This window comes from Gordionus sp. m RMFG-2023, chromosome 4 (assembly GCF_954871325.1).
Source record: "Gordionus sp. m RMFG-2023 chromosome 4, tfGorSpeb1-WG-v2, whole genome shotgun sequence".
In the NCBI taxonomy this organism is placed as follows: Eukaryota; Metazoa; Nematomorpha; class Gordioida; order Chordodea; family Parachordodidae; genus Gordionus; species Gordionus sp. m RMFG-2023.
The window spans coordinates 15,019,978-15,039,291 of NC_088778.1; the positions used below are offsets into that span (position 1 = coordinate 15,019,978).

Here is a 19,314-nt window from a genome sequence, read left to right on the forward strand (position 1 = left end):
CTTATATTATCAAGCACTACTAACGACTACTAGCTATTTCTTTTAGACGTAAATTTTTTTTTTTATATATCCGTATTCTAAAATATTTAATATTGTAATAAATGGATAATTTTTTTTTATTAAAAAATATTATATTTAGAAAAGTCTTATATCGTTTTGCATTCATTATTTATGCATAATAAATGACAAAATATGAAAATCAGAATAATTGTTCAGAGTTTGCAAATAAATAAAAAAATTATGATATATTAATATAAAACCCGACCGAAGGCCCGCAAAATATGGTAGTCCCCAAAAGGCTAGTGACGCACTTGGACTTATAATAAAGTATTAAATAAATTTTTATAGCCATATATTTCGCGCCATTTTATAATTTAATTCGTATGCTAACTTCATTTCATTTATTAAAAATACATGTTTTTATAATTTTTGCTAGTGGATTTGTATGGTATCAATATATTTTTATCGATTTTTAAATTCGATGGCAACCTTCATGTAATAAACTTGCCTCCAGATAATGGTTAGGAAAATGGGCCTTATCATGCCTTTAATTATTCAGAACTGAATTTATGACTTGTAAAATTAATTGCATCTATGATTATGATTACTATTGATATCATATTCAATCATGGTTGATAATGAACAATATGATATATGGAAAAAACAAGATGCACAAGAGCTAAATATCAACGATTTCAAACATGGACATGGCCATTTTTTTATTAAAAAATCTTTTCATAAACCAACATACTGTCATCATTGTACAGAAATGCTTTGGGGTCTAATAGGACAAGGATATATATGTGAAGGTAAATTTTTTAGAACAATATAATTATTACATTAAAACCATTTTATTTATCTTCAAATAGCAATTTTATAGTTAGCTAAAATATGTTGTGGATATTGTTAAAACTTACTATTTTTTTAAATATTCAATTGAAATATACTCATAAATTATAATTATATAAATAAATTTATACTTTATAATATGTTATTCCTACTTTAATCTACTTGGAAAAATCTTGTGAATAAAAATAAATATATTTTATATAACCTTTTAATATCTATCTATCATTATCTTACATTTAGTAATGTAAAGGATAATTTATTTTTTTAAAATACAACAGATTTAAATGAATTATTAGTAAATTAATAATATTAAGAGAGATAGTGATCTCAATATATAGAAAAATCTTTAATTATTAAATAATTGGTTTTTTGAAGGATCAATATTAATTATTAATTTATTAATAATAATTTTAAAATAGAATTGAAAATATCATAACAAAACAAAAAATTTTGTAGGCTGGGTCAAAAAACCTTTTCTAAAATTTCCAATAGGGCTATTCCATGCAAACCTTTGATTACTACTTTTTAAAAAAATAATGCACAACTATGAAGTTACTTTTCAAAAAAAACTAGGAATATGATATTTAATGTAAAAAAATGATATTTTGAATTTAAGCATTAAAAAAATATCAAATAAATGCAATTATTTTTTATACATTTAACAATATATACAAAATATTTTTAATTTCTTTTTTATACAACAAGAATATAAAAAAATGACAATATTTAAGATAAGTCAGAATTATGTATTGTACTCAATTAGAACAGATTTTGATTGAGATCCTTTAAAATAACCTGTGAGGTGCCTGTAATTAGTCTAAGCCTTTTTAATTTATTTCACTTTTGTGTCCTGAATAAAATACCCCACCACCTAGAAAAAGTAATGGTTGAGCACAGTCATTTTATAACATTATACACATCTGTTTTTCTCTGTGATATGTTAATATTTTCCCAATTTATTCTATGTTAATTTTCTTAGTATCATAATAAGGTCATATTGAAATAATTATAGAGATTTTTCCTTAAATTTAAACAATAATTTCTAAATTAATTTCTTATAGGCGTTTATAATATTAAAAATATTATTTCATGATCAATCGAATATATAAAAAATGTTTTTATTTAAAAACTAATAAAATACAAGCAAAAAAGAAAATTGATTTATTAAATCATGATTTTGATTCAAAAAAATCATTGATTTGAATCATGCCATGAATGATAGCCATGGATATAATAAAATTATGACACAATAGTAATTAAGGATTCAATTTTTTTATTCTTTTCAGATTGTGATGAATTTCTTCAAGGAGCCAAAACAGATGTAATTAAATTTTCATTTCTTAAAAAAGAGATCAAAAAAGCAATAAAAAGTTTTTAAAAAAGGGTAAAATAGTGAAACACAAGAGGGACAACTTTTGTTATTATTTTATTAAATAAATATAAAAAAAATGCATTAAAAAATTATTTACTAGCCATTTACAAAGGTTGAATAATTTGGTATTGTAAAAAAAACAAAGTATCAATAATGCGGGGCATAAATAACCTAAAGTAGTATATGTTGGTGGTCCTGACATGATTTAATGACATATTATCTTAATTATACATATTGTGAGTAATGTTATTAAGAGTTTGAGACTACAAAAGAAAAACTTGTTTTCACGAAAATTATTTGTCGTTGGGTATTAATATATTATAAATACAAAAAAATAGTTATTTTTTAATGACAGGCTGGGGACTATCAAGGGAGGCGACGGGTTGGTTGTTCGATTCCCTGCAGGCCCCTTTTTCCCAAATTCAAACTTTTCTGCTACAGGGTTAGATATTAGTTATTGGTCAGGGCATTCGGGGTAAAGTAGGAACTTGAAAAGGGAGGCTTACTAGCATGCCAAACAATTAGAATTCCCAAACTGTAAATATCATCACTCATATGCTACATTCTATTTTTGTATTAATTTTTTTGCAGAAATAAACTTTAATATTTATTTAAGTTGAAAGCAATAATTTTTATCAAAGACCTGCAGGCCGGACGAAAAAGGTATAATTTTTATAGTCCGGGCCTGACTTTGAAAAAATTAAAAATCCGGATGCGGTATAAAAGTAGTAAAAAATTAAAAACCGGGTTGATCTTTTTAGCAATAAATTTTAATTATTTTATTAATCAGTTAGAAAATCATATGATGGAACGTTTAATATTAATTTACTGCTGGATCATTCAGCATCAACCGAAATCAAAAACGTTTTAACCCTCTTCTATTTTAACGAAATTTGATAAGGAAAGTAAAATCAATGTAAGGCAGTTGAAATTTTACTTTTAACCATCTATATTCTTGTAAGATATTAGGGATCAAAGCCAGAAAAATCGTATGTTTTTATTATTATCTGCCATCATTTAATTGATTTGCTATGATTTTAAATAACAAATTTTATGACAAATAGTGGAGATATTTTATTTTTAGAAAATTTCATTTTATTCATTGTACAAGATCTAAAAACGATTTTTTAAAATATTGGAAGCTAAAAAATTGATAATTTTTTTAAATAATATCACTATAAACCTCCTTTATATTTATTTTAAAAAATTGTCATGGGATCGGCATGGCTTCATTATCAAGATCGAAAATAAATTTTAAGGGGGAATAAATAATTTACCACCAATGGGCATATTGGTAAAGCTTGTATATTATGATAGTTTTAATGTTTTATTGATAAAAGTTATGTAAAGTTAATTATATAAAATTGTAATATTTTCCATGCTAAAATTTTCTAAAAGAATCGGCATCATTCAAATTTAATCTACTTTAAACATTCTTGGAAGTTATAACTTAGAATTAATTATCATCTTTTGATGTTCACATAAATTAATTTTTATAAAAATTTTGATTTTATTAATTTTTTCATGGACGAAAAAATTTCTTGTTAGATTTCATCTTTTTAGGCTTTTCAATAACAATTAGAGTGATGTTGTTAAACGGCTCGTTTTGAGCCGATTTTTAAAAACGGCTAACTCAATATTTTCGCCAGAAAAATATTGACTAAGCCTCGAAATTTCGATACTATGAGTCTAGACCTTTGCTCCTTCTATGAGCAAAATTTTCAGGCTTGCATAATATTTTTCTGGATAAAAAACCAGTTAGCCGTTTTTAAAAATCGGCTCAAAACGAGTCGTTTAACAACGCTAAACCAGAGTAAGAGGCAAAAAATATTCATTTAAAAAAATTTGCACATGGTAATAATATTTTTTCTTTTGATAATTTAAAGATATATACAATATCTTTTGCAGGAAGCCATGTGCTATGATAAATTTAAAATATCCAGACAAAAATTTAAGAAATATGCTGCTTTAGATGATCTCCCTCATCACAAATATGTGATAACTTTCGTAAAGGCATAAGTCGTACGATAAGCTAGATCCAAATTTTAAGCATAATGAGGGGAGGCCGACTCTTGAATCAATAAAAACTTCAATAAGAGAAATGACAAGGTCCAATTTAAAAAATTGACAAATAAAAGAAGCGATTGAAGATATATTCTTAAATATAAAGAAAATCTTCCACGTTTATCAAAATATAATAAATATAAAATGCTAATCAAAGTACCAATGGCAAGACAAGCCAAAATTCTGCAGCTCTGGGCCTGGGGAAGCTGTTGATTAATTACAATTCAACTTGACAAAATTTAATATTGAAACGAAGTCATAACAGTACAATGATGCCCAAAAGATTGCATAATATTAGTGCATCTTCACATACAATGTTTTGTAATACAAAATATTATTAATGGTATTGTTATGTGTACCAAACTCGAATGAAGAAATAAAAAAAACAAATATTTTTAAATATTATTTTTCAGAACGTTCCAAAACTAATCCCCGTTCCCGATCCTTTCATGTTTCATAATTTTGCCCAAGTTTTGTTTCCGGAACATTTCGTTCTATGTCCCTGCTTAAAAGTATTTTTTTCAAAAATAAAAAATAATGTAAGTTTTAATTTATGTTTTCTTATATAAATTCTTTCTCGCAAGGTGGCGCATTTGCAAAAATAGATCATTATATAAAAATTGATAAAAATTTAATGTAATATTGGGTTTATTATCGTTATAATATTTTTTGACAATAATGAATTACCTTGGTGTCACCCACCCCTATGGGTAAAAAACAAGTTATCAGCCTTGGCATGGATATCGGCGCATTGATTGTGGACGATGGTCATTCTCATTAATAACTGTTTTTATTTTTATTGATATATTTTATATATAAAACCTGGTATCGAATATTTGATGAGAAATTATTAATGGAATAAATAATTTGTATACTAAATTATTCGAATTTATTAAAGCCCGAAATACCACCTCAATATTTTACTGGAAGTTACCTTATTTATTTTTTATCCAAATAATAATTCCTAAAAAAAGTATATAAATGAATATAAGAATTAAATTTCTCGTAAACTTATTTTTTTGTGCTCCTTTAAAATAAAAATGTTTTTAAATGATATAATATTTATATCTATAATCTTTAGAGATTATCATTTTATACTTTAATTTAATTATATTTTTTTATGTTTAACATTATTATTTTTCTTAAATATAAAATAATTAATAATATTGGAAAGCGTAAAAACTATCCAGCTATTTTTTAAAAAATCTATTAATTTTTGATAATAATTTTTGAAATTAGTAGTACACAGTGGCGCCACTGGCCCCTATCTTTTTTTGATTTGTGGGGTTGCTCAAAATAAAAGGTTTTGCTCAATTAGAAATGCTCTGATCTTTCTTCTAGCGACTTCAGTGGAAATAGTTATACAAGCAATTAAGAATAAAATCTTTCCGGAAATATATGAATTATCCTAACTTTTTTTTTGCTAACCATTAAACTTACGTGTTTCATGCTTAATTATCTCAATAATCCCCTTTCCTCCCAGCTAACCTTATAAAATTATTTGAGTGTTGAAAGACAGGTCCATACATATGTTTTAAAGATAAATTTATATTTTTAACAAAAAATATTAAAAATTTGCATTATTTAATATTTCTTTTTTTACAATTTATTAAGCCAAACTCTTATGGCCTTTGGTTTATTTACTGCCTAAAAAAACTACCAATCACAATATAGTTTTCAAATAATCACCGTATGTGTAACGAAGGGGGTGGAGGCATGGAAATCCCCCTGCCCTTTTTAAAATGTGTCTTTACACAAAATATATACAATATACTACTATAAAAAATAATTTAAAAGAAAAATAAATAAAAGTTGATAATTTTTTTAAATAAAAATGGTAACCCTAAATTATTTTAAAAAATGTAGCATGGCCAAAGGTGTACAATAAGTGGATCTTAAGATCTGCAATAAAATTTATGGAGAAAAATTCCACCAAATAGTTTCACCCCCCCTCCCCCCACCCATCAAAAGCCACCCATGATTTAATCTTTTTTAAAAATTTTCATTGAATTTACCAAGATTTATAAGAATCCTAATTTTAAATTACAAAATAAGTATGCAACTTCGTCGTTCATGATAGATGCCTGAAAACTGTCGTTTCGCCATGTTCAACTATAGCTACTAGTCTCATAAAAGTAATTCCTATCTATTTTTATTCAAAATCAAACAGTTTAAGTAAATTATCACAAGAAAAATATGGAATTTTACTGTTTTACTAAAGAGTAAAGGGCACTATTCAAATATTTATATAAGTTTTAAAAAATAATTGTTTTGTTATATTCCGACTTTTATAATCAAATCAAACTTTGAAATGTACAATAACATGATAAAATAATTTTATTATATTTAATATTGTAAGATTTCGTTTAAAATTACTTTTTTTATTTATCATTATCGATTTTTTTTCGGACTTTTGTTTACACAAAAAAGAATTTAACAAATTACTAATATTATTTAAAAAAATAATAAGTTAAATGGCTTTTAATTTTTATCTAATAATAATGTTTGATTCCCATTATCTTATCTTTGAGATTGAGATGTTCAATTGATAATAAAATCAAATTTATTTAGTTTATAAGAACATTTAAATAGGAATTGCATATTATTAAATTACTAAAATTTGAAGATATAACGATAAGTTTATCAAAAGACCTGGCCCAGGACTTTCATTTTTTAATGAAATTTTTGGCCCACAACATATATAGACCCATCACAAACGTTGTAATAAGAAGAAGAAAATTTCCAAGCCCGACCCATCCCTAAAAATATGCACTCATTATCAAATAAATTTAATTTATTGATATTGCGAATATATAGAAACCAGCAGTCCTGGACCAAGGTCCGCAAAATGAAAGAAAATAATAAACATGGACGGTGACTAGAAATTTTATTTTACAAAATCTGTGGGTGAGCTCATTTCTTCAAAAAAAATTAAATTATATATTTGGAAAATTATATAATGCGTTTCATTTTATACATATTTTAATTTTTTTTCAAAAAATTTACAAAATATAATGCCGCAATTATTCGACTAAATTTTAAAAATTCTGGACAGGGCCATTTAATAAATCAAAAATAAAAATATGCTTCGGGCCACAAAATTTACATAAAAATAGCTAAAGTTAAAATCGAAAATAAAATTTGTTCCACGTCTCAAATTTAATCTAAATTAAATTTAATGTCTTGTTCGATTCGATCAAAAAATGTGTTCCCGATTAGGGCCCTGCAAGTCGGGTCAGACTCGGGCCTAAATTATATTTAAAGCTGGGCCTAATAAAAGTTTAAAAATCGGGTCCTGCTCAGGGGTTTAAAAAATAAATAAATTAGCTATAATTTTTCTCTCTCTCTTCATTTAAGATAATGGGAACTTTCGGGGATTTAGGACAAGACAATATAAATCTTTATTTTTTTCTCAAAAGCTGGCCTGATTCGGAATAATTAAATTAAGATTCACAATTGAGACTTCTAAAACTGGCTAATCAAAAGTGGTAAGCTTTTGGTCGTCAACGTGGGGCCTCGAACTCTTAAATATACACCCACCAAACCTGAATCATATTCTTTTGTGACCAATCCGTCTTTAAATAAATCGGGTTCATTTGTCATGGAGCTAAACTGACCCCGAGAAATTTCCATTTCTAGAGTTCAAAGCCTTGAGTTAACGTATTATAAAATGATTTTCATTTTTTATGGGAATTGAACGGGTAGCAAGTTATAGTTAGTGGTCAAGATAAGAAATAGGTCACTTTTGGAGTTTTTGCAATGGTAATAATAGAAAATATAACCAATATTTTATAATAGTACAAATATAAATTACGACCAAAAAAATAGATATAATAAAGAATATGATGAATTGACGTCATTCGTGACCCTTTATTGCGCTATTTTTAGTATCATTTTTCATTTATGTTTTTAACTTATAAATTACGAAAACTGGCTTAAATTTAAAAAAAATATATAATTATTTTTATATACTGTTGAAGTGTCTAATTTGAACCCCCTTATAATTTAAACAACTCCTTAATTTGAACAACTTTTCTTAAAATTGGCTCCTATCTTATTATTCCACTTGAGCAGAAGCGTTTAACGTTGTGTTGTTCTAACGCTTTGTTTAAATCGAAAAGCTATATTTTTAAATGTTAAGAACACTAAGTAGTTCAAAAAAACACAATTTGCACATTACCATTTAGAATACATTATTTGAAATAAAACAAACCTAAATCCTCCAATTTGTAGGCATTATTATTTGAAAAAAAATTCTCACGGCAAGGAAATAACCAAATTAGACTAGTTATATATTATTATTGATCCTTTTTTTAAAAGAAAAATTACATTTTTATTAAACATTTTATAAATATTTTGTGGTTTTTAATTGAAATTTTAATCGATTCGATTTTAAATGGTTTGACGTATGATCACTTTTCAATCCTTTTTCTCAATAAGATTGTTAGAGAATTTTAGTTAATGTAAATGAACTTTTCTTGTATTTTCCTATATGCTTTTTTTATTATAATATATATTTTTTGGTTTCTTTTTCATAGAAAATTATTAAGCTTGTTAATTATATTCGTTTTATACATACAAGGTAAGTGATGTGCTTTCTTTTTTCGAATAACTGCAGTTACATTAATTTGATTGCTCTTTTTTTATGCGCTGATTGCGGAATAATTTATTTATTATTTTAAAAAAATCAGTATTTAGATGACATTTGGATTAAAAAGTTATTAAAACGTTTTTAAAAAAACTTAAAATATGAGTGACTAGCTTTGAACCACAACCAGCTGTCATATAACCATATTGAAAAATAATTTTAATTTGGTATAAAAAATTATAATCTTAAACCTTCCCCATTGTATTTTGGTCAAATCAAAATAGGTCAGATCAATTTTAATCTGCTTGATTTCACTGAAGGAAAACTCCGCATGTATCACTGTGCCCAGGGCTGCCTCTTTTACTTTTCATTAGCTTTAATGTAATCTATTTTTAATTTAATTGACCTATTCATCGAGGCGGATGTCATTGTACCTAACCAACTTGGATGTTAAAAAAAATATTGATTATTTGTTTATATTATGAGATTTTTTCAGATATGTCATGGTTTATTTAGCCCAAAAACTTAATATTTTTATATATAATATTTTTGAATATTATCAAAGAATCCAGTTGCTCATTGTTGGTCCGAGCCGGGTCATTTTAAACGCAAATTTTGTAACGTTTGTCGCAAAAGATTAGATGATTCTTGGGCCATCAGATGCGAAAGTATGATTTATTTATTTTTTAAATTCTACCATACATTACACATGATCAATTATTTGCGATTCACTAATTCTTTCATATTTTCTAAATAATATACTACATTTGAGCAAAATTTGGTTGTAATGATGCTTAGGTCAAGACAAGTTGCACTGTATATTTAATTATTATTGTTATTACCCGGAGAACTTCAGGGCATTCATAGTCAAATCGATGCTATCACCAGAGACATAAAATTAAAAAAATAAACCTAAAAATATTTTTATAAACAAAATTGAGCCAGAAATTCGGGCTGGGAATTTTGTTTTTATAAAAAACTGGACTGAGTTTGAAATTTTTCAAATTCGGGCCTAACATTTTGACCTCTGCCGATCTCTGTTAATTTCTATATAAAATCTTTAGTTGATTTTAAAATAGAGATAAACAACTATTTTCAAATATTATAAAATGTGAACGTAAAACGTTAATAAACCTATCTAATTCGAGCTAAAGCTGGAAGTTGATTTATTGAAAATATGATTCTCATTATGATAATTAAGAAGAATTCATGCCGGGCATACATAATCTAAGAAAATTTAAAAAAAAAGATGTATTCAGCTTTAAGGGCTCACAATTAAAACAGGTTTTTTAAAACAAACTAAAATGTATAAACTAGTATCTTATATTATCATTCATTTCTTCAACACATCATCAATATAAGTACTAGATAAAAATCGATATACATATCCCCAACACATTTTTGGAGAATTTATTCTTTTTCTTAAAAAAAAAATATGTGAAAATTGGAATTTTTTTTATCTCTTTGGTAATACGCCAAAACATTTTAAATTTTATTGGGTATCCCTATATAAGTATAGAATATAATATAATAATATTGTTTTCGATTTTCTTTATTATTTTTTCATTTATCTAAAATAAAGAAGAAAGAGTAAATTTTTTTAATCTTTTAAACCCCATAGATAGATAAATGCTAAAAGCTTCTATATTTATTATCAAATTTTTTTATTCTTCTCTCATTTTTATATATATTTTTTTAATTTTGTTATAATTTTATAATACCCTACACTGAATAATATATTTTTTTATTATTATAATTTACTGACTTTAAAATAAAATGATTGTAAATATATTTTTTTAAACGAATTCGGGATTTGATTTGTTTTTAAATTTTAGGGGTTTTTTTAAAAAAATATATATAAATAGAGACAAAAAGAGAATCGGTTAATTTATATTGATTTTTTTTTTGGGGGGGGGGGATTTCTCTTTATCATTCATGTAATAATTATGATTAGGGTTAGTTACTTCCGTTGGGGAGGAGTAAAATGATATTCAGCATCTGCATTCCGCCATGCCTTTGAATTTTTAATGGTCAAATATCATTGGCAGATTTAACCCTCGATACATAAGGAGGAATAAAGTTGTCCTGATGGATAAGTTTGAGATTTATTTCTCCTAACTTAATTGCTTTTTGAAAGCTTAAAAGTTATTTTTTATTCATAATATTTACTATTCAAGACATTAATCTACTTTTAAAATGATAACGGGGTATTTTTATCCATCCCGATTTTAAAAATTCAAATAATATTTATGCCTCTATTTTTATTAATAGCAAATTACTATAACAAATAAAAATATTGATAAATCGACAAATGTTCCGAATTCAGTGCTTTTAAACAAACCCGATTAAATGAGCATTATGTTAACCGAACTTATTTCTAGATTCCCTTTGAAGCCCATGGTTCGGTTTCATTGTAATTGTTTTATATATTATGATGGCTTTTATGATCACTTTCCTATATTATATATCCATGAGGTTTAAAATTTTAATTGATATATATAAACTGATTGGAATTTTAAGAAATTTGAATAGCATTTCTTATTCCAAAGCAAACCTACACCCCCTTTGCATATCTTACCTTGAGCCGAACTGGGATCTGGGTTAAAAACTTTTTCAGAACTCCGGATTTTTTTTTGCGTTCGAGTTTGGCCAATTCATTTCATCACTCATAAATATTGTATTATATTGTGGCTTATATTTATCACAAGTTTGCGAATACTATGCTCATTTGGAATGCCAAGACTTTGTTGTTAGCGACTGCAAAGACTGTGCATTATACACTTCCAATGGCTTTGTAATTATAATTTATTATTATTTTTTATTTTAAATTATGTATAAATATTCTATAGTTATTAATATTTATGATGTTAATATGCTTAAATATTTTTCATGGAATGATCCCGTCAAATCAATAACTCTTCAGAAATTTTACATTATAAAAAAAATCTAATTCAAAATTTTCTCCTATAAATTATTTAACAAGAGTCCATCTTTGGACTAATTATTTTCCATAGTGCTGGAATTATAAAGTATAATACTTTTTTTTTATTGTTCTCTGGACTGTGTACCTCATTTAAAGCTATTACTTTATATTTGTTCATTTCCAATTAAGATCATTAGAATATAAATCGTATTGCTCAACCCAATAATGCTTAAAAGAAATGTATAACCGACCCTTTTAATAAAGTATGCCAAGTCTACAGCTTTGACTATAAAAAAAATAGCACCACTATACATTCCTAAATGATAAAATGTGTCTTGGAAGTAAAAAATTTGCGAGTTGCATATAATAAAAACGAAATTAATATTAGAATAAAGAATGTGAGGGTTCTATAAACACTTGAAATTATAATAATAAATACTCAGTTAGGTATATTTAATTCGGAGGTTAATCCAGTCTTGTTACATGGCGATAACATTTGGTCCAGATATTTTATATAAATAACCTATATATTAGCATAAAAAGATTCATTAAAAAAAATCTAAATAATAATAAAAAAAATTCTATCAAAAAATTTCTAAAAATCAAGGCCAATTATATAATTTTTTTTGTTTCTACTTCGTATTCTGTTTGCCCCCTCATTTAAGGAGATTAAGTTTTTTTGCCCATATTATAATCAATAATACCTTATAAACCTTACTAATATTTGTGTATAGTAGGTTGTTAAACATTGGTTTAGGGTAGCAATAGAGATTAGGGTGAGATTAAGGGTAATCTGGCCGTTACAACTTTAATTTAAAATCTGATTCATAATTTTTTAAAATACACATGAATGATTGGTTTATTTCATGATAGTTTCCTCACTACATCTCCCCCTCCTCTCCTTTTAAAATTTATATTCCTAGGCAAATTTTCATATTATAGTTACAATTAAACAATTTGTTAAACCTGATATTTTTTTTAAAAAATGGAATCTTCTTCGACCAAACCAACCTTTTTAATATCTCTAAACTCGAATCTGCCCGACTAAAATTTTTAATAAACAAATTTCTTTTTATGCTTTATTAGGACTTAATATTTTTCTATAATGTTTTATCTATAATTTAAAAAATGACTGAAAAGTTATCAATTTGTGGAATTACCCCATGCCGTTATATTTAATATTATTAATTTTATACCGAATCTAATATATCTAAATTTGATATTCATTATTATTGATTTTGATTGGAACCAACTTGATTTCAAATACAAGACGAGAAATGAGTTAGACTTTAATATACATTAACGTGTTTTTTATATATTAGAAATGCCAAATCCAATATCATCATTGGAGAGAGGGCAACCTGCCATCTAACTCGAAATGCTCTATCTGTAAAAAGACTTGTTGGTCGTCCGAATGTTTATCCGGAATGAGATGCGATTGGTGTGGTATCAATGTAAATTATAATACTTGTTTTAAACTGTATCTTGAATCATTTATAAGCGATATTTAATTTAATAGTATATAATGTTTTTTTAATAATAAAATTTATATGAATATTAGTTGTCCTTCTCCGATTGTACAATTCGGAATTAGCTTTTGAAGTCGGAGCCACATTTTATTACACTTTTATAAATTCCTTATTTTAAATTCGTGTTTTAATTTTTATAAAGGCTCACGCTACATGCTACAAAAAACTTCCGAAAATATGCGACTTCGGATTATTCAAACCCATAATGCTTCCACCTCAATCTATTTCGATACCTAGAGTCGATTTACCTAGAGAAATAATTCTAGGGATAAATTCGAAATTCGTTCCTATAAGTTTAGCGATTTTTGTATTTTGTTTGCCAAAAATAGGATTAATTTAAATGTAAATGAAACGGGATAAATTGATTTATAATTTTATTTTTAAAGAATAAGTTAATTTTGCTTATTGCTTATTGTCTGTTTAAAGTTTCTTTGCAAACATTTTCATTTTATTATATTTAAGATATAGAGGAGATCGGGGTAAAGGGATTGACTGGTTAACAATATTAACGCGAATAACTTCTTAACCCTTGAATATAAAGACTTGAAATTTGGTAAGAAGTTGTATTTTTATATCTAATTTCTTACCTATCTTCATCTCTTGGAAAACTTTCCTTGTTTAACATATTTTGCTAAAAAACATAAAAAATCACCCCCTAGTTTTTAGGAAAATATATTAAGGCTCAAAATTTAAAGTTTTTTATACATGTTCCTTAAAGTTATAGCTATAAAATAAAATTTATCGGAAGTCTATAGTTTAACTAGAAGTCACGCAATAACGATTTTACCTTAGGGTAAAGTTGCTATAAGTAAAACGGTTAAAATTTTCCGTCTGATTTAAGCTGTAAAAAGATAATTTTTAAATGTTAAATCTACACCATATAAAAGATATTTTTGTGTAAAAGGAACATTAGTAAATAGTTTGTTGGGATAAAATTTTATGAATAAAGAATAATTGAATGTACGATGTGCCTAAAATGCACATTCAAAACGTGCTATATTTGTTATAAATTTTTACATTCCGGTATTGTATTAATTAATATATACTAAAAGTATGAATAGCTGTAAAAATTGCAATATTTTGTTCAATTAAACAATATAGTTATATTCAATTTTATTTTAACCACTTTATCCCTATGCCTAGCCATACCCTGGGTATGGGGTAAAATAGCGAAAATGGTATATTTCACATAATTAACACAGCTCCGAAAGTAAGAGCTACACTTTTTTTTATTTTATAGAGGATTTGACTTAAATATATAATATGTTCTGTTTTGTTAATGTTTCAAATTATTATGGTAAAAATGCCAAATACCAATCGTTTTACACCGGTCTCCCCTACACCGTGTAATCAAAATTTTTAGACTCAACTGACAATAAGGTTATCGGGAAAAGGATTTCCAAATCATGTATGAATCCTGTCAATTAATACGCTTTTCAAATTCAATATTATTATTTTGTTAACTTTATATTAAAACTGATAATATATATCAACATTAAAGATCGTCAAATTATCGAAGAACAGTCATCCTCTAGTAGTGAATACAAAACGAGCAAGGAAGAAAATGAATCCAGTAGTACTGGAAAGAAGGACAAAGAGAAAGATGAAGGTATATTATATACTAAGAGTGTTCATAATACCAATAAACAAACTCCGGCAATTTTTAATTTTGTAAATTTTGAAAAAGAACAATAATTTAAAAAATACGCGAACGTTGTATAGTAACCCACAGGCTGGGGAAACGGAACCTAACCATAAAAAGTTTTAAATGCTGCTTAGGATTCCGACGAATAAAATGATTAAATATTGGTTTTAATCATGTTCTCAATAAGATTTTGGTATAAAGGCCTAGGTGTTTTCTCAAAAATTACGACTATTTTTTTTAGATGATTGTTAATCATAAGGAATTTTATTGGGCTGGAATCTTAAATAATTTATTTGCATCCTTGAAAAATAACCTGAATATAGATAATTACATAGCCGTTCGGGTATACGACGGAAATGTTTCTTACAAGCGACAACATAATTACAAGAATATCATAGTTCATAAAGGGGAAAGTGTGGAAGAGATCATAGCCTCTTCCTTGCGTACATTCCACGTTTCCGATAATCCCAAAAATTATTACGCCTCGCTCATTACTAATCAGTCTTCTTGCTCCTTAGTTAAAAACGGTTTAAAATTATAATAAAATATATTATATTTTTACTCGATCGATATTTTTAAGTCATTTTGTAGAAATTTTTATTAAATAAACATGCGAATATTTTTTTTAAATTGTCAGTGTACAAATAAAATAAAAAGGAAAAGAATTATGAAACATTATAAATAGTGTTTAAAAAAATAAAATGTAGTACAATATCATTAAAAGAGTTTTAATTAGGGATGGAAAAAGACCAAAACGAAAAAAAATATTTTAAAAACCACAGAAAAAATTGGAAAAAGTAGTGAAAAAAAACAATAGCGTGGGAACAATGGAATTTTTTTAAAAATATTATAAAATAAGGGTTGGGTGAGAATGTTCAATAAATCTTGGAAATTATTTTTAAAAATTAGCGATTATTTTTATAACTAAATAACAAATATACCTGTTAATTTAATTCTTAATTTTTTTCTCTTTGAATTAAAATATGCCGCGAAACAAATCATCATGTGTACGACAACTTTTTATTACTGGAGAAAAGGCGAAATACTGAAAATCATTGTTCGAAAGATTTCTTCTTCAAATAGCAGCAGATAAAATAATATAAACTGTAAGAATGATAAAGCCTGAGCAGAAACTGTGATATTTTACTTCTATCATGATCCTGCCCCCACCTCCTACAATCTTATTCACAAAATTTAATAAAACCAACTTATATTTCAATGCTAAATTTATTGTATTTTAAAATTTCATTTAGACGATTGTAAAAATATAAAATTTGCAAAAATATTAATATTGTAGTAATATAAAAAAATTGAAGGAAACGAATAAAGCAAATTGTAACAGGGTTTTTTATCCCTAGTTTTAATACCTTGACCATATAAGTTTCGATTTCAAAAATGTTCTTACAAAGACCTCTATAATAGCAAGATATACATTTTAAAAATAAATATTTATTCATATATAAATTGAATCTATTAGACATGTTCAATGACGATATATTAAGAGATCCCGACCATTTTTCCCAACTCAAACTCAATTCCACCCTTTCAAAATACGGTGTTTCACTTTCCGGTTCTAACAACAAACCCAGCATTATTTTGAGATCCCGGTTAAAAGACGAAACCAATGGCTACCTGCCCGTTTATCCTGGCCTGCTAAGGTTATTCCTTTCTACTATGTGCACTTTTGACTTGATTGTTAGAAATATGAATAATGTTTTTGTCGTTTCATTTATTTATTTTAAAACACAAAATGTTAGCTGGCAGGTTTATTGGAATGATTCATGGCATCGCTGAGGATTGCCCAGAAAAATATTTTAGACATACCTAGAGCCCTCCCCTTCCCAATTACGCTGCGGTCTCCATGACTATAATATAAAAAGATTCAATTACAAAATGATTACTCAATACAGTTTCGTGCAGACCAACCCGTGCAGATTTTTTATCGGGCGTGAGCCCAGCCCGTAAAATATATTTTTAACAAGTTGTCTGGCACATCACTTAATAATTTTTTAGTGATATAGATTTGCCTAATTTTCAGCGTGTCCACTATATGTTGACTAAGAGGGTGGGTACTCCCTGAGCACTTTTTCTCCTCCCCTAACTAGCCACTTTTTAAAAAATATAATAATTTAAAATCAGCAAGATTATTTATCTCAGAGATATTAGATAATAACTTCACTTCATACTTAAAATATTAATCCTCAATAATTATAGAAAATTAAGAAAATTTTTATACGAGATTTGCATCTAGATTGGCGTTTAACCATGAGAAAATTTAATTCATTAGTATCAAATTGTTTTTGATGATATTTTTGCTAAAGATGGAGCCAGCAGTTAGTGATCTGCATCGGCCCTAATTTTACAAACCCGGCCCAAAATTTTTTTTTAAAAAGTTTTACCTGTTATTTAAATATAGAAATTAATTTTTATAATTACTCAAAATAAAAGACATGTTATACATCTAGTTTTTTTAAATAAAATCAAATATTTTTATTTTACATAAATAATTTAATATAAAATTTAGAAATATTTAACAAAATTTTCAAGGCCCAACCCGGCCTGAACCCATTTTTTTTTTTAAAAATTAGCGCAGATCTCTACCAGCAGTGTAACTACCTTTTTTAGGGTCTTATTGCAAAATTCTTCTTTGGGCTTAATTATTTTTTCATGTTTGGTCTTATTGCAAAATTCTTCTTTGGGCTTAATTATTTTTTCATGTTTTATTGATTAATGAAATATGACACATTACATAGAAATATAACTTTATATCATCAAATTATATAAAAGTAATTGCACAATTATATAAAGAAGTTGATTTATTATTGACTATTATATCTATAATATAGACCTTGCAAAATCTTGTGTTGTTTCAAATTTTTTATTTCTTTTATAAAGTGTCAAACGCTGATTAAAAAAATCGGATAAACTGTTTAAATCTTAGTTATACCTATTTATTCACAAGATTTTTTGATATATTAGTGTTTCTTAATGCATTGACAATATTTATTATGCTTTTAAATCGATCATTGATTTGGGATTATATCAATATAGATAATATATATTGAATTTTATCTATTTTTCTTAACATAGCAAGATTTCACTTTAACAAAGTTCGTTAAAAATTATTTTATCTGTCCAGCCTTTTTTATTTGAATTACTCCATATTCTTCTAACATTCAACTTCAATTTTAAATTTCAAAATCTTATTTTTTTTTGTATAATTAACTAAAGGCTTTCTTCAATTAATATAATAAGATTGTAGATATTTTGCTATAATAGTGCTTTTTCTAATATATCTTGAAAATTAAGATGAAATTTTTCAGTTTATTCTAATAGCGTTTGCTTTCTCTCTTATTTCTTTTGACTATAATATAATTTGTTATTCATTGGTATATAATTATGTTAAACTGAAAATATCGGTTATCTCTAGATAACCATCTTGTTGGGTATAAATTCATTAATGTTTTAAGTGAATATTTTCATTAAGGTTAACACTTTTCAGCTTAACGAATATATTTATTGAATGGTGTTTTAAAATTTCAGTTTTCTATTTGTAACATCATTTAAACCTATCTTAAGATGTTGGCAACACACTGTATATATACTACATTCTATTTCTTTATTTCATGTTTGCATCTCGGAGTATATTCCGCTCATATCAACATTCATCATATCCTCATTCTATATCAATAATATCCAAATTTAAAAAAGTTTCTAAAATATTCGATGTTTTTGATTCTGTATTCCGTTCAGTAATTTGATATAATCTCAAGAAAAATCCATTGATTTCTCAAATGATTTATTTACTTTATAATTGATAATATTTTGTTAAAAGATACTTTTTAAATGGAAATAGATACAGATACATCGTCTAAAAGTTACAGAAACAGATACATTGCCTAAAAAGTTATATTGATTCAGATACACTTTCCAAAATGTATCTATACAGATACAATTTTTATTGTCTCTTATATAAGCTTTGCATAAATCTAAATTAGGATTTTATTGTAAAAATGCATGAAATGAGCTAAAAAAAAATTAATGACTCGTTATCACATTTATCAAAATATAACTAAAATAATGAAAATTTTGGTCATTTAAGGCGACCTCGTTTATCTTGTAAAGACATTTTCAGCTACATTAAGTCTTTCTACCAGGGCGCTTGAAGAGATTGAGGTGTTATATGTTATGAATGATAATTTTATATCAGGATATTCGTTAAAAATCTCGACATTCATTTTTGGAAAAATTATTTAAAATTTGTGCAAAATTTAAATCATTATTATCAATCATATCTGCTGCTGTTGGGTACTGAAAAAAATCGGATATTAAATTTTTTTTTCA

General features: G+C 26.0%; 1 protein-coding gene across 1 annotated transcript in view; it reads left to right on the plus strand.

Moving 5' to 3' along the window:
• The first annotated feature begins 457 nt into the window (after nucleotides 1–457).
• LOC135927802 (diacylglycerol kinase theta-like) overlaps nucleotides 458–19,314 on the plus strand; it is a 32,402-nt gene continuing 13,545 nt past the window's right edge. The window contains exons 1-9 of the mRNA XM_065463994.1: nucleotides 458–809; nucleotides 6,341–6,420; nucleotides 9,439–9,541; nucleotides 11,582–11,667; nucleotides 13,119–13,250; nucleotides 13,468–13,618; nucleotides 14,827–14,934; nucleotides 15,294–15,497; nucleotides 16,448–16,628. Coding sequence (XP_065320066.1) covers nucleotides 629–809; nucleotides 6,341–6,420; nucleotides 9,439–9,541; nucleotides 11,582–11,667; nucleotides 13,119–13,250; nucleotides 13,468–13,618; nucleotides 14,827–14,934; nucleotides 15,294–15,497; nucleotides 16,448–16,628 — 1,226 coding nt within the window. The 5' untranslated portion in view covers nucleotides 458–628. The remainder of the gene's footprint in view (nucleotides 810–6,340; nucleotides 6,421–9,438; nucleotides 9,542–11,581; nucleotides 11,668–13,118; nucleotides 13,251–13,467; nucleotides 13,619–14,826; nucleotides 14,935–15,293; nucleotides 15,498–16,447; nucleotides 16,629–19,314) is intronic.